Genomic DNA, 17,035 nt, shown 5'->3' with positions numbered 1-17,035 from the left:
TCATTATTACAGATGCATCATGACTAGCTAATGTTTGTTATTCTCACTGATGGAGTGTAAAGAACTCCATTTTTCAAGACCTTGATATCTGTGTTGGAATTAAGGAGGTGAAGGATGTTTTTCCTATTCTTTTAACTGAGTGAAATGTAGTCCCTAAGTATGATGCCCCAAATCTGAGGCTTTGAAGAAATGATTAACGTTTCAGGTCTTCAACCCTTCATCAGAATCTTGAAAGAGAGAAACAACTACCTCAAACTAACTTGTTTTCTCTCTCTCCCACTTCTGATGAAGGGTCTTGGGCCTGAAACATTAACTGTTTCTCTTTCAGCAGACGCTGACTGACCTGCTGAGTGTTTCCAGCATTTTCTGTCTTTCAGATTTCCAGCATTTGCAGTTTTCCTGATTTTCTTTTTTTGTTGTTGTTTTAAAGGATGCCTTGTACTAATTGTTTTAAGTGTAGCTTATTGAACTGAGAATTCCTCAAGTTACCCACCTACCACTGTGAAACAAGGCTCCCAATATTAATGAGGAGGCCAGGATGCCCAAATAGATTCCATTTGGCCTGGACATGGAGACTTTGGTGAATTAGTGGTGGGGTCCTATTTAAAATATCTTTGGACAGGTTAAATATTTTTGCTTTCCTCCTGGATGGCTGATTGGAATGACTTCCTGGCCAGTGGTTGGAGTGATAAGCAGCACCAGGAGTTTGCCCATTATGTGTGTGGCAGGGGTTGGAAATGGGATATCAAGGTCAAGGTGTCCAAACACCTAAAGTCCTCTTAATAGTAGTGATCTTTACATTCCTGAAAATAGGAATAGGCTGCCAATGAATATTTGTTTAGAGATTTCTTTCAAGGAACAACTTGCATTGACACAGTACCTTGTACATCCACAGAGCAACCCTGAGTACCTTTTTAAAGTACAGCAAATGAGTGACCAGGGTCTTTTGTCCTTGTGATGTTGATTGAGGGAATAAATGTCCAAAACTCTGGGAAAATGTCTCTGCTCTTCAAAGAGTGCTGTGGAATCTTACACCCTCCTGAGAGAATAGATGGGAGCTTGATTTAATCCTTCATCTGAAAAATGCCACTTCCAACAGTGCAGGATTCCCATGGTAAGACACAGCGAAGTGTTAAAGTAGATTAAGACCTTAAGTCTTTATCATGGATCTTGAAATCAGCAACCCTTGAATTCAAAGCCAATCTCCATCACTGACATAAAGCTGACACAAGTAAAAATCCTTTAGTTATGTCTTCCAAAGTAATTATACTTAACCAAAGCTAATTCAAAATGCTCCAATAAATGGCATAGAGCATGTGAAAATGTATACCACTTCAGCTGAATTGTGTCCTCTTTATAACATGTTGGTTACGCGTAGTATCCTGTTATAACAATATTATCTCTTTCACCTTCATTATGTTACTGTCCAAGGGGCGAATCAATTAAAGTATTGTGACGTGACCGACCTTCGACTCACCCTGTGAATAATCAGCTGCAAACAATAATAATCAGCGCCTGGAACCATGTATTAGTTCAAGGCTGTTACTGGGCGAATGTGCCAAGAGTCACACAAGGTGAAAGATAATCCAATAAAAATACTGCTGCTTTTCTTCCCTGTTTATTTAATTTGCCTGCAGGGGCCTTTTCATTTCCCTTTCATTGCTTATTGGATAATCGTTGGCCAGCAGTGATTTTACGGAATGATCACTTAGGCAATTGATTCTGTTGAAGTAACAAACCAAGAAACTAGAATGGTCTATGAATAGTAACTTGAATAGCTACTTCAAGCAAGTGCTTTGCCAACAAAAAAATTAAAACGTCATGATCTTTGTGGCTTTCAAAATTCCTCTTGAGATTGAAAGGCTCTATATCCTGTCACAAACTTGCACCTTTTTATACCCTATACACTTCCACAGAGCATAAATTATTTATTCAGTTTTAAATAATATATGCAGCAAAAAAACTATAGATGCTGGATATCGGAAACAACTGCTGGAATCACTCTGCAGGTCAAGTAGCATCTGTGGCAAGGGAAACGGAGTCAATGTTTGGGGTCAAGGACCATTCACCAGAGCTGGAAAGTGAGAAAAGAAGAGTGTTTTAAGTTGCAGAGAGGGGGAGGGTGGAGAGAACAGAGGGGATGTCTTTGAGAGGGTGCAGGCCAAAGTTGCCAAGGTAACGAATATTTTAGAAACTGGCAGTTAGAAATAGAAGAGGTAAAGAGAAATACATTGAACTGTAAATGTACAATAACATCCATGGAAAGCAAGAGAGAAAAGGTGAAATTATTAAACTCTGATTTGAGTCCCAGGACTGCAATGTACCACCAGATGGAAGATGAAGTGCTGCTTCTCAAGCTCATGTTGGGTATCATTGGAACAATGTAGGAGACGGCAGACCAGGAGGTCGGTGTGGGATGAAGAATTGAAGTGACAGGTGACTGGAAACTCACGGTCTACCTTGCAGACTGAATGGGGTGTCCTGTGATCTGATTTGGTTTCTCTGGGATGGGGCAGACCATATAAGCATATGGAGGAATTTAAAATAGAGGGATATGTGGGAGGAAGGGGTTAGATAGTCTTAGGTGAGGTTTAAAGGTCGGCACAATGTTATGGGCTGAAGGGCCTGTATTGTGCTGTACTGTTCTATGATTCTATGATATCTTGGATGCAATACATTAAATTGAAAGAAGTGCTGCTTCACTGCATGGTGAGAAAAGACAAGATAAAAGAGCAGGTGCTGCATCTCCTATGGTTGCAAGGGAAAGTGGTGTATTTTATATTTTCCATTATAAAAATTATAATATCCATTATAAAAATTCCTGCATATATCTTAACAGCATGTCCTCCTACCCTGGTTGATGTAAGGAGTCCATTCCATTCTCCCAGTTTCTCTGTCTCCATCAGATCTGCTCTGACAAGATACATCTTCCTTTCCCCTTTTAACATTCCAAAGCAGCCATTCATTTGGTGACTCCCTCATCCACTCTCTGTGCCCACTGATCATTCTCCTCACGGTACTTTCCTAGGCAACCACAGGGTTTGTAATGCCTCTCCCTTTCTCACGATTCAGAGACCCAAACAAAACCTTTTTTTTCTCTTCTGCCTCTAACTTTTAATTTTTTAATTGTTACAAGTCTGATCTCCACCCTATCACAGATATTCTCTCTGTTTTCTCCAGTCCCTCCCCCTGTCTACAACTTAAAACCTGTTTGCGTTCTCACTTTTCCAGTTCTGGTGAAGGGTCCTTGACCCAAACCCAAAACATCAAATCTTTTTCTTTCCTCATGGATGCTGCCTGACCTGGAGCATTCCAGTGTTTTTGTTTAAATAATATGTTTGGCGATGTACTATAATGTACACTGCAATAAGACTATAATGTACAATAAGACTACAAAGTTACTATAATGTACACTACAGAACATGCTGTAAATTATATAAATAAAATCACCATGTAATGCAGTGAACATGATTGAGGAATTTGTCTGCTAATCTAGCACTAAATGATGATGAGTGTTGGCAGCTGGACACATTTGGGTAGATTGGGGTCAATGGAGCTGAATGTGTGAGATCTGACTACAAACAATGACTAAAACTTATGCACATGTTTAGCAGGAGTGACCACAGGAAAGTTTGTCCCCCAATATAATTTTAAATTTCTCCATCTGGAGATACTTTCCAGTTCTGATGAAGGGTCTCGGCACGAACGTCGACTGTTTATTTCCCTCCACAGATGCTGCCTGACCTGCTGAGTTCCTCCAGCACTTTTTGTGTATTGCTCCAGATACATCCAGCATCTGCAGAATTTCTTGCACCTCTAATTTAAAATGTATATTATTTAAAATAAACAGTTGGATGCTTTCACTAAAATAGCAGAAAGGAAGTTTAGGCAAAAAGATTTAGCAGTCACTTGCTAAAATAGCCAACAATAATTTTGGGTCTCTTGCGCATTATATTTTAATGGCAATAACTTTCAAAACTTCATTGAATCTTTTTAGAATAAAGCCGTTCTTTGACTATCTCTGAGGGTGACTTAAGTCCTGTTGATAGGGTTGGGGGAATTGTTGAAGCAAAAATGGTTTTTTTCCAAGTTGTAGTTTTAAGATCATGGAGTGGTACAAATTGGTTAGCCAGCAACCCCCACCCCCACACGCCCCCCCCCCCCCCACACACACACACCTTTCTTTCTTTTTCAATCTTTTTATTGGTTTTCAAATTAATACAGATTGATATATAGCATCAATATTTATACATGTAATACAAAGAGATCAGGATAACAATCGTAGCATAGGTAATTATAAAGAACAATAAAATATTTTAAAAATCTGTGGATCCAACTATCTCTTAGTAAATAAATATAATATAAAAGAAAAAGATTTATTATATAAATTTTAAAAAAACCCAAATCAATAAGAAAAATTGTAAACAATATAAACTAAACAAAAAAAAATTTAAAAAAACAAACAACAAAAAAATAGAAAAAAAAACTAGGCTAAAATTTCTTTGTAGAAACAGAGCAATATTATGTCAAGTCTGTTCCTCCAAGTTGGAAAGTTATTGAAAGGGGATCTACATCATGTGAAAATATTGAATAAATGGACTCCAAATATCTTCAAATTTAAGCAAAGGATCGACAGTACCACTCCTAAATTTTTCCAAGTTTAAACATGATATAGTTTGAGAAAACCTACACACACCTCTCCCTCCCCACCCCAAGTCTCTGATCCAACAAAGCTCATCTGAACAGAAAAAGATTCTTAAGTGATTCCTCAGATTGTGGCTCCTTGACCATGATCAGAATTTCATTCCATCCTGTTAATCACCCTTTGTGTGACAAAGATTCTACATCAGCACTGGATTAGTTATTATTCTCTTAGATCTTATTAGTTAGGATCTCGGTCCTAAAAATATTGTTCTAGAGATGCCCTTTCCATCCAGTTTGCTGTTTAAAAACTCATAAGGTTCCTTTTTAGCCCTAATCCTTTGAGTAATAGTTTGAAAAATAATACTGTTTCTTCCTGACCTACGCTGGGCTACTCTTCAGCCAATGAATTGAGACATCATCAGCTCCAACTTGTTCTCAGTTCCTGTATTTTACTTTATTTAATGGGTACAGTAGCATTTATAGTTATGACACTCTACTAATATTCCAGAGACTTGCACTAATGATTTAGAAACATGAATTCAAATCTCACATTGACAGCTGTATTATTTTAATAAATCTGAAACTCTATAATGGTGATCACAAAACTGCAGAAATGTCCTAAAAACTCATCTGGTTCTCTAAATTTTGTCATCTTTACCCAGTTTATCCTAACAGTAAGTAACTGCAGACACAGAGCCAATGTTGGCTTTTAATTGCTCACTTAAATGCCTTGCAAGCCTTTCAGTTTGAGGGCAGTTAGTAACAGATAATAAATGCTGGCCTTACCAGCAACACCCTCAACCTGTAATGCAGTAAAGGAAAAACTTTTGTTAGAAATGCAACAACTTATAGTTCACAACATTTGACATATGTTTGTGTTTGTAGATAATGGATTTGAATTATGGTCTAATTTTTCTATAAAAGCCAAACATCAGATTTGTTTAGCTGTCTGGCCATAGCAATACATATCAATCAATAGCCATCTCTTGTGAGGAGACTGCTGAGAGCCATGTTCTAACATCAATTGTTCTTTGGTTAAAATTCAACTCGATTATTTTGATTTTGAAATATATTTAAGAAAAGCATGGAATCATTAAAGATTAAATGATCAAATCCAAGTTTCTGAAGGCAGTATCTCTTGCTGGTGCACAGACTTGAATGCCAGCATACCTGCCCAGGTAAAATCATAACAAGATCACAAGACAAAGGAGCAAAAGTAAGCCATTCGACCCACCGAGTCTGCTCCGCTACCTCACCATGAGCTAAGCTATTCCCATCTAGCCCGAATTCCTGGCCTTTTCCCCATATCCCTTGATACCTTGACTAATTAGGTACCTATCAATCTCCTCCTTAAACACCCCCAATGATCGGGCCTCCACAGCTGTATGTGGCAACGAATTCCATAAATCCACGACCCTCTGGCTAAAGAAATTTATTCTCATTTCTGTTCTAAATGGGTACCCTCTAATTCTAAGACTGTGCCCTCTAGTCCTGGACTCACCCACCATGGGAAACAACTTAGCCACATCTACTCTGTCCAGTCCTTTCAACATTCGAAATGTTTCTATGAGGTCCCCTCTCATTCTTCTGTACTCCAATGAGTACAGTCCAAGAGCCGACGATCGTTCATCTCATGTAAGCCCTTTCATTCCGGGAGTCATCCTCGTAAATCTTCTCTGAACCCTCTCCAACATCAGTACATCCTTCCTAAGATAAGGGGCCCAAAACTGCACACAGTATTCTAAATGAGGTCTCACCAGTGCCCCATAGAGCCTCATCAACACATCCTTACTTTTATACATTATACCTCTCGAAATGAATGCCAACATAGCATTCGCTTTCCTTACCGCTGATCCAACCTGGTGGTTAATCTTTAGGGTATCCTGCGTGAGGACCCCCAAGTCCCTTTGCACTTCTGTACTTTGAATTTTCTCCCCATCTAGATAGTAATCTGCCCGTGCTTCCTCCAAAGTGTCCAACCGCACATTTCTCAACATTGAATCTCATCTGCCAATTCTATGCCCACGCTCCTAAACTGTCGAAGTCTCCCTGCAACCTTCCTGTTTCTTCAATACTCCCTATTCCTCCACCTATCTTGGTGTCATCTGCAAAGTTAGCCACAAAACCATTTACTCTATAATCTAAATCATCGATATACAGTGTAAAAAGAAGTGGCCCCAACATCGACCCTTGCGGAACACCACTGGTAACTGGCAGCCAACCAGAACAGGATCTCTTTATTCCCGTAGAATAAGTCATAGAACCCTGCTGACTGGTGCATCTGTATTGGTTTGTGCAAAGGTATTTATGGCTGGTTCCTGCTACCCTGCAGTAGTCAATGATCTGGATTATCCAACCCATGGACTAGCAGTTAAGGAATTAATTGCCGGTGATTATCTTTGTTTGTGGTTAGAGATCAGCCAATGTGGTGAAGTCCCTCAGCAAATGCCAAACCGCATCCCGCCCGGCAATGGATCAGGCTGTGCCACTGAGAGGTGACTCTCCCGGTGCACTGATGGCCAACCTCCCCTTCCAGTGATCCAGGCTCTGGTCAGATTTTTCAGTGCACCTTGATGCTGAAAGGCAATAGACTTCTGACTGAGTGAGATCCCAAGCAGAAAATGCCCAGTCTGGGAGTTATGGTGGGGAGAAGTATATAGGTGGTAGCGACTCCAGTTTGTTGCTGGGGATGGTCAGAAGGGGGAACAGGTGGGGGTCTTGAGGGAGGAGCTTTGGTCTCATGCAATTTTTAAAAGCTGGTGAAGCAGGCTACAAGGTTATCACATGACCCTTTTTTGATTGAACCAATGCCGATGTCAATCACTCTCCTCACAATGTATTTCCCAGATGATTGGCAGGGAAAGGCTTGTTGAAGTTTCTCAGATGCGCCTTATTTGGGGCGAGAATGGATATGACACCACTCTACACCACAAAAGGACACAGCCCAGAGACCTCTCCAAGGGTTTCTCTGTCAATCACCTGCAAGGACCAAGCTTAACCTGCCATTGGTGCGCATAGCGACAGGTATCACAGCACCTGCACATCCATAATTGATTTAGTGCACATAATTTGTCTATAGATTTCCTTTGGTTACTGCTTTTTTTCCTGGAGTCCCAGGCTGCTGACAGTCAGGAGTTGGGCAAGCCCATTGGCAGACAGCAACAGGCTCTTGGTGTGGTCACAAACTATTGCTGAGTCACAGATTATTGCTGAGTCATAGACGAACATCCCATTGAATGATCCAGCCCATTCTTTATGCATAAACCTGGATAACATTGACGGAATTATTTGAGTAGAGGGACATTGTGGTGTCAATTTGTGTTTTTCAACAAGCATCAACCTTCCAGAAGACATCATTATTTGTCAACTAGCAATAAGCATCATCCTGGTTATTTCTCCCTCCCTAGTCAATGCGAGCAGCAGCAAGTTCAGCAAACCCCTAACCCTGCATCCTTTCTCATCTGTACCCTGGAATATAGCACCATGTGGGGCTTTAAGTCATTGAACTACTGTATCATTTTATTAAATCACAGTATCAGCTTTTCTCTGTAAAGGAAGCTTTTAACACACCACCTTTTTTAATGGATGGATTGAACCAATGGAGATGTCAATCACTCTCCTCACAATGTGTGTCCATCCAATATCCTTATTAGTTTGGAGATTTAACCCAAAAAGCAATGACCAATGTGGTTTGGGAAACATGAAAGGTCACGTCCCTGGTTATAGAAGCACTGGATTTTAATATGTGGCCTTTTTTTTGCTATTAGAATTTACATCATTTAAGAATGAAGAAGCAATGCAGACTGGTCACTTTTAAGTGCAGCCTTGAAAAATCCTGATGCAAGCATAAGACACCTTGTCAAACGGTCTGCATTATTCCACTATATTGAGCGCTTTTCACTTGTTTCCTGATATGTAGACTAAACTTTAACTTCCAAGCTCACATGTCATTCAATCACAGCAATTACTCTGTTTCACATGATGCTGAGTATGCAGTCAACGTAAGCTTAGAATAAAGTTATGTCTTTAGAAAAAGCCGAGAGTAAAAGTAACTTTTGACCAAGTGACATAAAAACTACTGCAGAATATTCCACAGCAATTTCCTTGAAGAGGAGCAAAGGGAGAAAATGTGTTCCTCCCAGTGTTGGTACATTGGATATGTACTGGCAATGAACCTCAAACCCTGCAGTTTCTACCCTTATAGGCCAAAATGTGAGAACCCCATTTTTTTTTATTTACTCATTGTTCATTATTATTCCTCCAGAACTGAAGAGGCAGCTAAGAGTTAACCACATAGGTGAGTCAGGAGTCACAAAGAGGACTGTAGATTTCCTTCCCTGAAGAACATCATTGATCCAGATGAGTCTTTACAACAATCCAGTGGTTTCAAAGTTACCACTACTGAAATGAGCTTGTTTTGTTTTTAATTCCAGATTTATTTAATTCCTTCGATTTAGGTTCTCCAGCAGCCATGGTGGGATTCCAACTTGTGCCTCAGGATGAACTTGTGCCTCTGGTCCACCAACTTGACTGCTACTCTACCATATCTAATTAAAGTTTTTAAAAGCATTATTATTGCTAATTTTCATGCACCTTGACAATTGAGAGCAGGCACTTGTTGTCTGGCTATCAGCTTGTTCTCCTTTGGGTACTAAACTTATTAATTTTGTCACTTTCACAAGCAGAAACAAGTAGTTTCATTAAATTAGTTGCAGGGCAAAGTAAATAATCATCAAACCTCTTGTATGGAACCTTCATAGACTGAATATTTGTTCAGACTTCGTGAAAGCAATTGGGATTTAACCTCAGCAGCTTGGACTAATCGATATCAAAGCTGATTTAGTGCAACACTTCTCCCATTAAGAACGCAAAGCTACTTTGATTTATTTTACTGAAAAATGCAAGTTTTGTAAAAACCTGACTTCTGATATTCCAAAAGCAAAAAACTGCAAAGGTTGGATTTCTCAAGTACAACAGAGAAGGCTGGAGATACTCAGTAGATCAGGTGAAGAGAGAAATGGAATGAACATTTTAGTTTGGCGACTCTTTTTCATGATCTGAAATGTTAACTGTTTTATTTTACTCCTAACTTAATTCCTTTCCAGATGAGGCTGCAGGGTAGATTTGGGTTTTCCCCACTGGAATGGCGACAGATGGGGCTGAGAAAATGCCTTTTATAGAATCTCCTGATGTTCATTTCATTGCTTGAAATAGAATGAAAACCTATCTATTTCCATAACAGATTATTTAAAGCCAACCCTGTGTCAATTAATGAATTGGAGCTGGGGCAGGGTTTATGACAGAGCGAATTACTTACCATACAGCCATCAAAGTCAGCATACTCAGTGAAATTGTCTGTTTAAACAGCAAAGGAAATAAAACAGGATAATTTCTCCTGAACAATGCAGTAAATGAAGAATAGTTGCATTTAAATTATGTGCATTAAATCAATCTCAGTCACATCTGGCAGCGTGGTTATTAAGCTTGAATGACTGGTGAATTATCCAATCATTCCACCCTGGCTGATTGTAGCATCATCACCATATGCAGTCTGTAGATAAAGGATATGGCATCTGTCCCACCAGATTACCTTTCAGGCAACCAAAAGCAAACAGCAGATAGATTTAAAGGTGCTTTACCAATAACCAACTATCAATTTGGCTCAGTTAGTAACATTTATAAGGTAATGGATTTGAGATTGGGAATATAATGCAGGTTTGAGGGAGCACAGAGTTGTGAAGGGACATTAAACCATTAACCCTGTTTACATATCGTAGTGGATTGAAAAGATCCTGACAACACCCTCTGGCCTTCTGCTTCTGGGGCTTTGTTTGGAACGGACACTACAAGGTCAACAGGAAATGTCAAATGAGGCTGGAAACCATTGAACTGGTAATTTGACGCCCGCTGGAGAAATGGAGGTGTTCAGTGAAATATTGCAGTAAAGATGACTTCTGAGATTCCGTCACTCAGATGTTTGCATTAAACTTTAAAGATCATGATAGCTTAATGTTTTGGTATTTTCTGCAAGGTTTTTTTTCGCTGCTTTGCAGTGTATTTTTCTGAAGTTTCAAGAACTGCAGTGCTAAACTTTAAAACGTCTTCATTTGTGGTTTTGGTTTACAGATGATGAGGCTGCCATTACAGTGCAATCCCGAAGAATGAAGAGAAGCTGCTTACTTCAGTAACACAATGAAGGGATATAATGGGAGTCGGAGCCAGTCACAACATTCTTCTGCACACACGTGCCATTGTATGCCTGAGGATTGCGATCACTCCCATGATTATTTACATCACAGCCAGGACCCTCGGCAGTCTTACTTGCTGAGCCCTACAGAATCCTGCTCAATGGACCATCACTACTGCGTGTCGAGAGGTACCATGCCCTCTGAATGTGCTGCCGCACCAGTTAGCTTGAATGAACAGATGTCCTCTAGCAGCACCTTTCCCAGGATGCACCACAACCCGCAGTATGAATCTTGCGACGACTGCATGGCTGCCACCCACACTGCCAGCAAGATCAACCGGCTACCTGCCAACCTGTTGGACCAGTTTGAGAAGCAGTTACCCCTCCATCACGATGGGTTTCACACACTTCAGTACCAACGGGCCAGCTCAGCGGAGCAGCGAAGTGAGAGCCCCAGCAGGATCCGGCACCTGGTTCATTCTGTGCAGAAGCTTTTTGCCAAGTCTCACTCTCTGGAAGCCCCTTCGAAAGGGAACATTAACGGGACAAAGGCGGAGGGAAGAGGCAGCGATAGCTACCATCATCATCAGCACCACCAACACCATCAGCACCACCACCAGTCAAGGTCAACAAAAAGGAGTAAAAGCAAGGAACGCAAATCGGAGTCCAAGCACAGAGCCAAGATAACTGGCTGGTGGAGCTCTGATGACAACCTTGACAGTGACAGCAGTTATATGGTGACTGCTGGATCCAGTAGGCACTCTATGGACCAGGCCACCCAGTACTGTACAGAACCCATTGAAAGTGCCTTCAGAGATTTGACCCTGAAGAGTTTAAAAAGCAGCAGTGAGGGGAAATGCCTAGCCTGTGCGGCCATGCCGATGTTAGCGGATTCACAGCACACTAAAAGGAGTGCATGGTCCACCATGACAGTAAATCAAGCCAGAGAGGCCTATCCTAGCTCGGGCCTGAACCAAGACAAACCATCAATGCTACAGGATATCAAGGCACAAGAAAGAGCTTATCATTACCTTCAGGTAGGTGGTAAACCATAATTGCCAGTATTGGGAGCAAGTTGGATCATCAACATGTAAATTCCATAGATCTCTTGTTCATTTGAATTATACATTTCTTGTATGACCTCTCAAATTTGTTTTAATTACCATATGATTGACTTTTGGATCCTCTATATGTGAAAACTAAATCAGGCGTACTACTCTTCACAAACACAAGAGACTGCAGTTGCTGGAATCTGGAGCAACAGTCAATCTGCTGTAAGATGTCAGTGGGTCAAGCAGCATCTGTGGAGGGAAAGGAATTTTGGACGTTCACCCACATGCTACTCCCCTCCCCTTTTCTGTTTCTGGCACCACATATCATTCACCTCTCCCCTAATGGTTCCCATTACCACCTTCCGTATCTATCAGATTTCCAGCACTGGTAGCCATTGTGTTCCTGCTTATCACCGACTCAGCTGTCTCCACCTTCACCCTCCCCTCCCCCCCCCTCTCCATCTCCCTGTCCTCTCCATCTGCCTCCTTCCATCATCCAACTGCCTCTGTCTCCCAACTCCACCCCTCCCTTCCCCTACCTAGCTTGATCTGCCCATCATCCTTCACCCCTTCCCTCAGTCCACCAATCACCTTGGGCTCCTGCCACACCACACCACCTCTCCTCTTTATACTGACCTCTTTCCCTCTCCTCTCTCCATCCTGATGCAGGGTTTTGACCTGAAACATCCAACAATTCCTTTTCCCCCACAGATGCTGCTCGACCCGCTGTGTTCCTCCAGCAGATAGTTCGTTACTATTTTTCAGGCTTTTATATTACAATGTAGTTGTAAGAACTCCCTTTCAGGGCCCACTGCTGCTCATCATAAGCAAAGTAGGGCAACGTAAGAACAGGAAATAAATCTGCATTCCACCTCAAATAGTATTTGCTGACTAGGAGGAAAGGTTGTTCAGTGATTAATGTTACATAAATGGGCACAAGTAATTGTGACACTACAATCAAGGAACTGGTTTAAATTCTTGTGCTGCATCACAATACACGTGTTTTTCTATGTTACAACTTTATCAACTGTTTCCAGTAATCCACAACATTCATCATTTATACCAGTGTACTATCTTTTTTATTGACTCCCCCAAATTCATCCCCAATTAGTAAATGCGATTTACAGTTGTGTCAGGACATTAGCAACAACAGAATGAATTTCAGAGGAAGAATACAACGTGTTGGAACTGGTATTCGCATGTATAGTGGTAGCAGCAGGGGGTGAATTTCTAGACACCTGAACCATAGTGTTTATCACTAACTGTTCTGTATAATGTGACATTATCCAGAGGAACAGTGAATTATAGAGGGGGAATACAATGCCCTGACACAATCATTCTTCTTCTTAGACAGTCCATCAGGACTGAGGATGACTTGTCCACATATGTGGCAGGGGTTGCTTGATGGAGTGGATGGGTGTGTAGTTTGTGAGATAGTGCACTCCTTCTGGTGCTTACACAGGGCTTCTGTATGTTCCCAATGCCTGGATTCAGAGGTCTCACACCATCCTGAATGCTCCTTTTCCAATGTGAGTGGTTATGGACCAGAGATTCCCAGGAGTATGCGAGTATATTCCATTTCTGTAAAGAGGCTTTGAGCATTTCCTTGAAACTGTATGTTTCATTTAACATTTTTGAACAGGGATGAATTAAGGGCCAATGGGAAAGATTGTATGCAGGTATAGAATATGTGTTGGGGGTGCTGCAAGAAGAGGTCCATAACTTTATAGTCTAGAAAAATATTTGTGTTTATATTATGCTACAAAAGAATTGAAATCAATCGCTCAACAGTCATATTACAATTACACATGACCATCCATTGTAACATTAATCATAGAAAGATCTTCCATCCCAGTTAGCCAATACTGTTTTTTGTAAAATGAGTTTTCACCCTGATTTTGTGATGCCTGACCCCACGTAGGATATGGGACCCTGCAGGGGAGTACCTATAACTACATTGTCGCATAGCATTCTGAAAAGCAATGCAGCTAACTTGGTATTCACTTCTAGGAGAATCTAAAAGTTAATCATATGGTAAGTTGGAATATTTGCCCAGTTCTTTGCACCGTGGCATTAGTTAAACAAAGGAGACCTATTGAACTTTATAATTCAATGAAGGGAATGATATTGTTTGTTTGCTAGATGGAATTAACTTTTCTCACTTAAGTATTGCATATAAGCTTCTGTGTGCAGTAAAATGACATGTAATTTTCGTATTGCTATGCCAAATAACATAACTTCAGTATGAGTATTGTGTACATGTTGCTACCTGCAGTATTGCATATCTTCTACAGTTTAAGTATTCAATATATTTTAAACTTGTGCATTCAACTTGGTTTGTGAAATAAAATTTATTTTCTCATTGACATACTTGAGAGACCACAGAAATTGCTTAGTTCAGAATTGAAAGGAAATCACATATAGTAAATTTCCTTTAAAAAGTATCTATGAATTAATCTGTTAAAATGCCAAAGAGTTGCTTGCTTCAAATGTAGATAGTTAATGAAGAGAAAATATTCAAGTCCCTTTCCTGCGAAAACATCCTAGAGGATATATTGTAAATTACATATGCAAATATATTTTGGCTTGCATTTATGTTGTGCTTTTAATGTTAAAAAATGCCCAAAAGCACTTCAACAAAGTAAGGAGAAAAATGGATGCAATTCCAAGGAGATACAGAAGGGTGAAAAACAGCTTGGTTATTCATGGAGGGTCTTAAGACAGGAGGAGTGCGGGGCCCAGGTGCACACGTGGGCAGACTTGTGATGATTATGGAACAGGAGGAGGGGCAGTCATTACAGGGGCCAGGATAGGTGAGGTGTTGGAAGAATCTCAACACAAAAACCGGAACTTTAAATTTAAGGCATTAGGGCATTGTGAGCCAACGTAAGAAAGAGGAGTCAGTGGCAATTGGTGGTCTGAATTGGGCACGGGATAGATTATCGAAACCCATTGAGGATGAAACAGTGATGACAAAGGTATAAGAATATTTGAGGCTGAGACAGAGCAGAAGATCTTAGTAGCATAAGAGGCGAATTAGGATGTTAGCAAATGGCATTAGAGAGGTGGAGAGGAAATGGATCAGAAACTCAGAACCCCATGAAATGCCAAGGCTACAGACAGATGGATTTGTGTTTTCTTGGCCATCTGCCTTTACATTCCCTTGTTGGGCTAAACCTCCGTTGTATGTTGACACTCTTGTGAAATGCCTTGGATTGTTTTGTTGTGCTAAAGGTGCCATGGAAATGGTAGTTATTGTAGTTCTGGTTCACCCCGAGACAGTGGCTTCAGAGGTGAAAGGAATTAGTGCCAAAGTAAGGAGTCTGGAAGGGAAATGAAGACAATGGTTTTGTTTATTCCAGTGGTTTAGCTTGAAGGATATAGCAGTTCATCCAAGACTGGAGGCTGAAAAAGGGATTGCATGCTCTCTTTGGTGTGGTGAACAGGTGCCACATGTTGTTCTGGTGCACAATAGTGCATCTCCATAAAATCAGTAATGAAAAATCTAGTTAAAAATTGTTAGGATGGTTTACACTTTGATCATACAGAGATGGCCTGCAGAGCTCACTGTGCCAATTTCAATGCTACGCTGACTGCTGGGAAATAAGTCAGTTAAAGAACACTCTCCATTGCAAAGTACAGCCAAATAAAAGGCTACGCTGGAGGTGAGGGAAAATAAGGAGAGGGAGCAGAACATGGTGTTGTTTTGTATGGTCAAACCATCACCCCCACTCCACACCTAATGGACTGGCCTGATCGACCCTCCTAACACTGCAAGGTGTGTGCTGAGTAAGGAACCAAGTGATTTCAGCATTTACCTAGCGATGGATTAGGGATAGGGTTAACCCTAACACGCAGAATCTCGTATGTTTTAATAAGGTCAACCCTCATTCTTCTAAATTTCAAGGAAAATAGATCTAATTTACTTAGTTGCTTGTGAAAAGACAGCCCTCTCATCCCAGGAATTAGTCAAGTAGTATTCAGGCCAAAGTTTATTTCTTTTCCCCTCAGTTGTTTCCTCGTCGCTGACTTGTCTCCAAACCCACTTTCAAGCATTTTGAAGGAATGGTTGGTGTGGTCTGCTAAAATCAGATTGATTGATGGTCCTCTATCCCTGATGGACAGGATAAGCTGCAGTACATCCATCTGCCTGGTTGCATCAGAACTCAAGCAATAACCTGACAAACATCACCTGGAACAGGTCATTGCTCCAAGAACAAAAATTGTTAGCAAAGATCATCATTTTAATAAGGAACAAAGTGCCTCATTAACAGTTAAACACCCTCCAGCACCGTTGTAATATTTATAGCCTGTTCTTAATTTGCTCATTTCAGAAATAGTCTGTAAAAGGATGGCAAAGAGTGTTGCAATCAATTAGTGTAAAGAATTAAGCTTCTCAATCAGTTAGTGCAGCGTTTTGCTGGAGCTCCTTGCTATTTTATTTTCCTTTTGTATTTTTGACTGTCTTGATCCTGGCAAAGGAACACTCATGCAACTTTCCCACCCCATCGATTGGAATGTACTATCCACATCTATCCAGCGTACATATACTATAAATGCTAATGCCACTGCCCTTCACCCTTCCTATCACAGCTGACATTTTCATTACCCAGACCAGCCATTCTTATGCTCTTTGTGAGTGAGACTCCCAATTTAGTGCAAACTTGTGCTGATTTCTGTGTAGTTTTCTGCTGTGGATTCATACAGGGAAGTGGATTCAGCCTAAGACCTCTGTACGGACATTTACCAGCTGTCAGGGTGAGGATGGTTTCACCCTACCAGACTTGTACAGGGTACATAATGGAGGTAAAAAAGAAACAATGAGTGAGAAAGGCTCTCCAGCCTTGTAAAGTTCAACCATTTATTATTCTACCTCTTCCATTTTAAGATGTAGCAAATTGTTCTCATTTATTCAACACCTTGACAGTGACCACATTTTGAAGCATTATGAATGATGAAAAACTCAGTCTCCATGTCCCCACTGTAAATTCTGCTTCCTTTTAGCTTAATGTGGTTTTCCTTGCTGCTTGGGATTCAGTGATAGACAGCTCTCACACAAATCGAACATAGCTTGCAGCACTTTCATGGCAAATGCTCTAGACTATTTAATGAACGGATATTGTTATATGGGACAACAGCAGGGGATCTGGAA

The 17,035-nt window shown here is 40.7% G+C and overlaps 1 protein-coding gene across 1 annotated transcript in view; it reads left to right on the top strand.

Moving 5' to 3' along the window:
* The window catches only part of LOC127581607 (disks large-associated protein 2-like), a 464,246-nt gene that overhangs the window by 382,778 nt on the left and 64,433 nt on the right, over positions 1–17,035 (top strand). The window contains exon 5 of the mRNA XM_052036111.1: positions 10,771–11,868. Within this exon, the coding sequence (XP_051892071.1) occupies positions 10,837–11,868 (1,032 nt within the window). The 5' untranslated portion in view covers positions 10,771–10,836. The remainder of the gene's footprint in view (positions 1–10,770; positions 11,869–17,035) is intronic.

The sequence above is a fragment of the Pristis pectinata genome, chromosome 22, assembly GCF_009764475.1.
Source record: "Pristis pectinata isolate sPriPec2 chromosome 22, sPriPec2.1.pri, whole genome shotgun sequence".
Taxonomy (NCBI): domain Eukaryota; kingdom Metazoa; phylum Chordata; class Chondrichthyes; order Rhinopristiformes; family Pristidae; genus Pristis; species Pristis pectinata.
The sequence above is the reverse complement of the archived record's forward strand: the minus strand, read 5'-3'. Positions and strand labels throughout refer to the sequence as shown.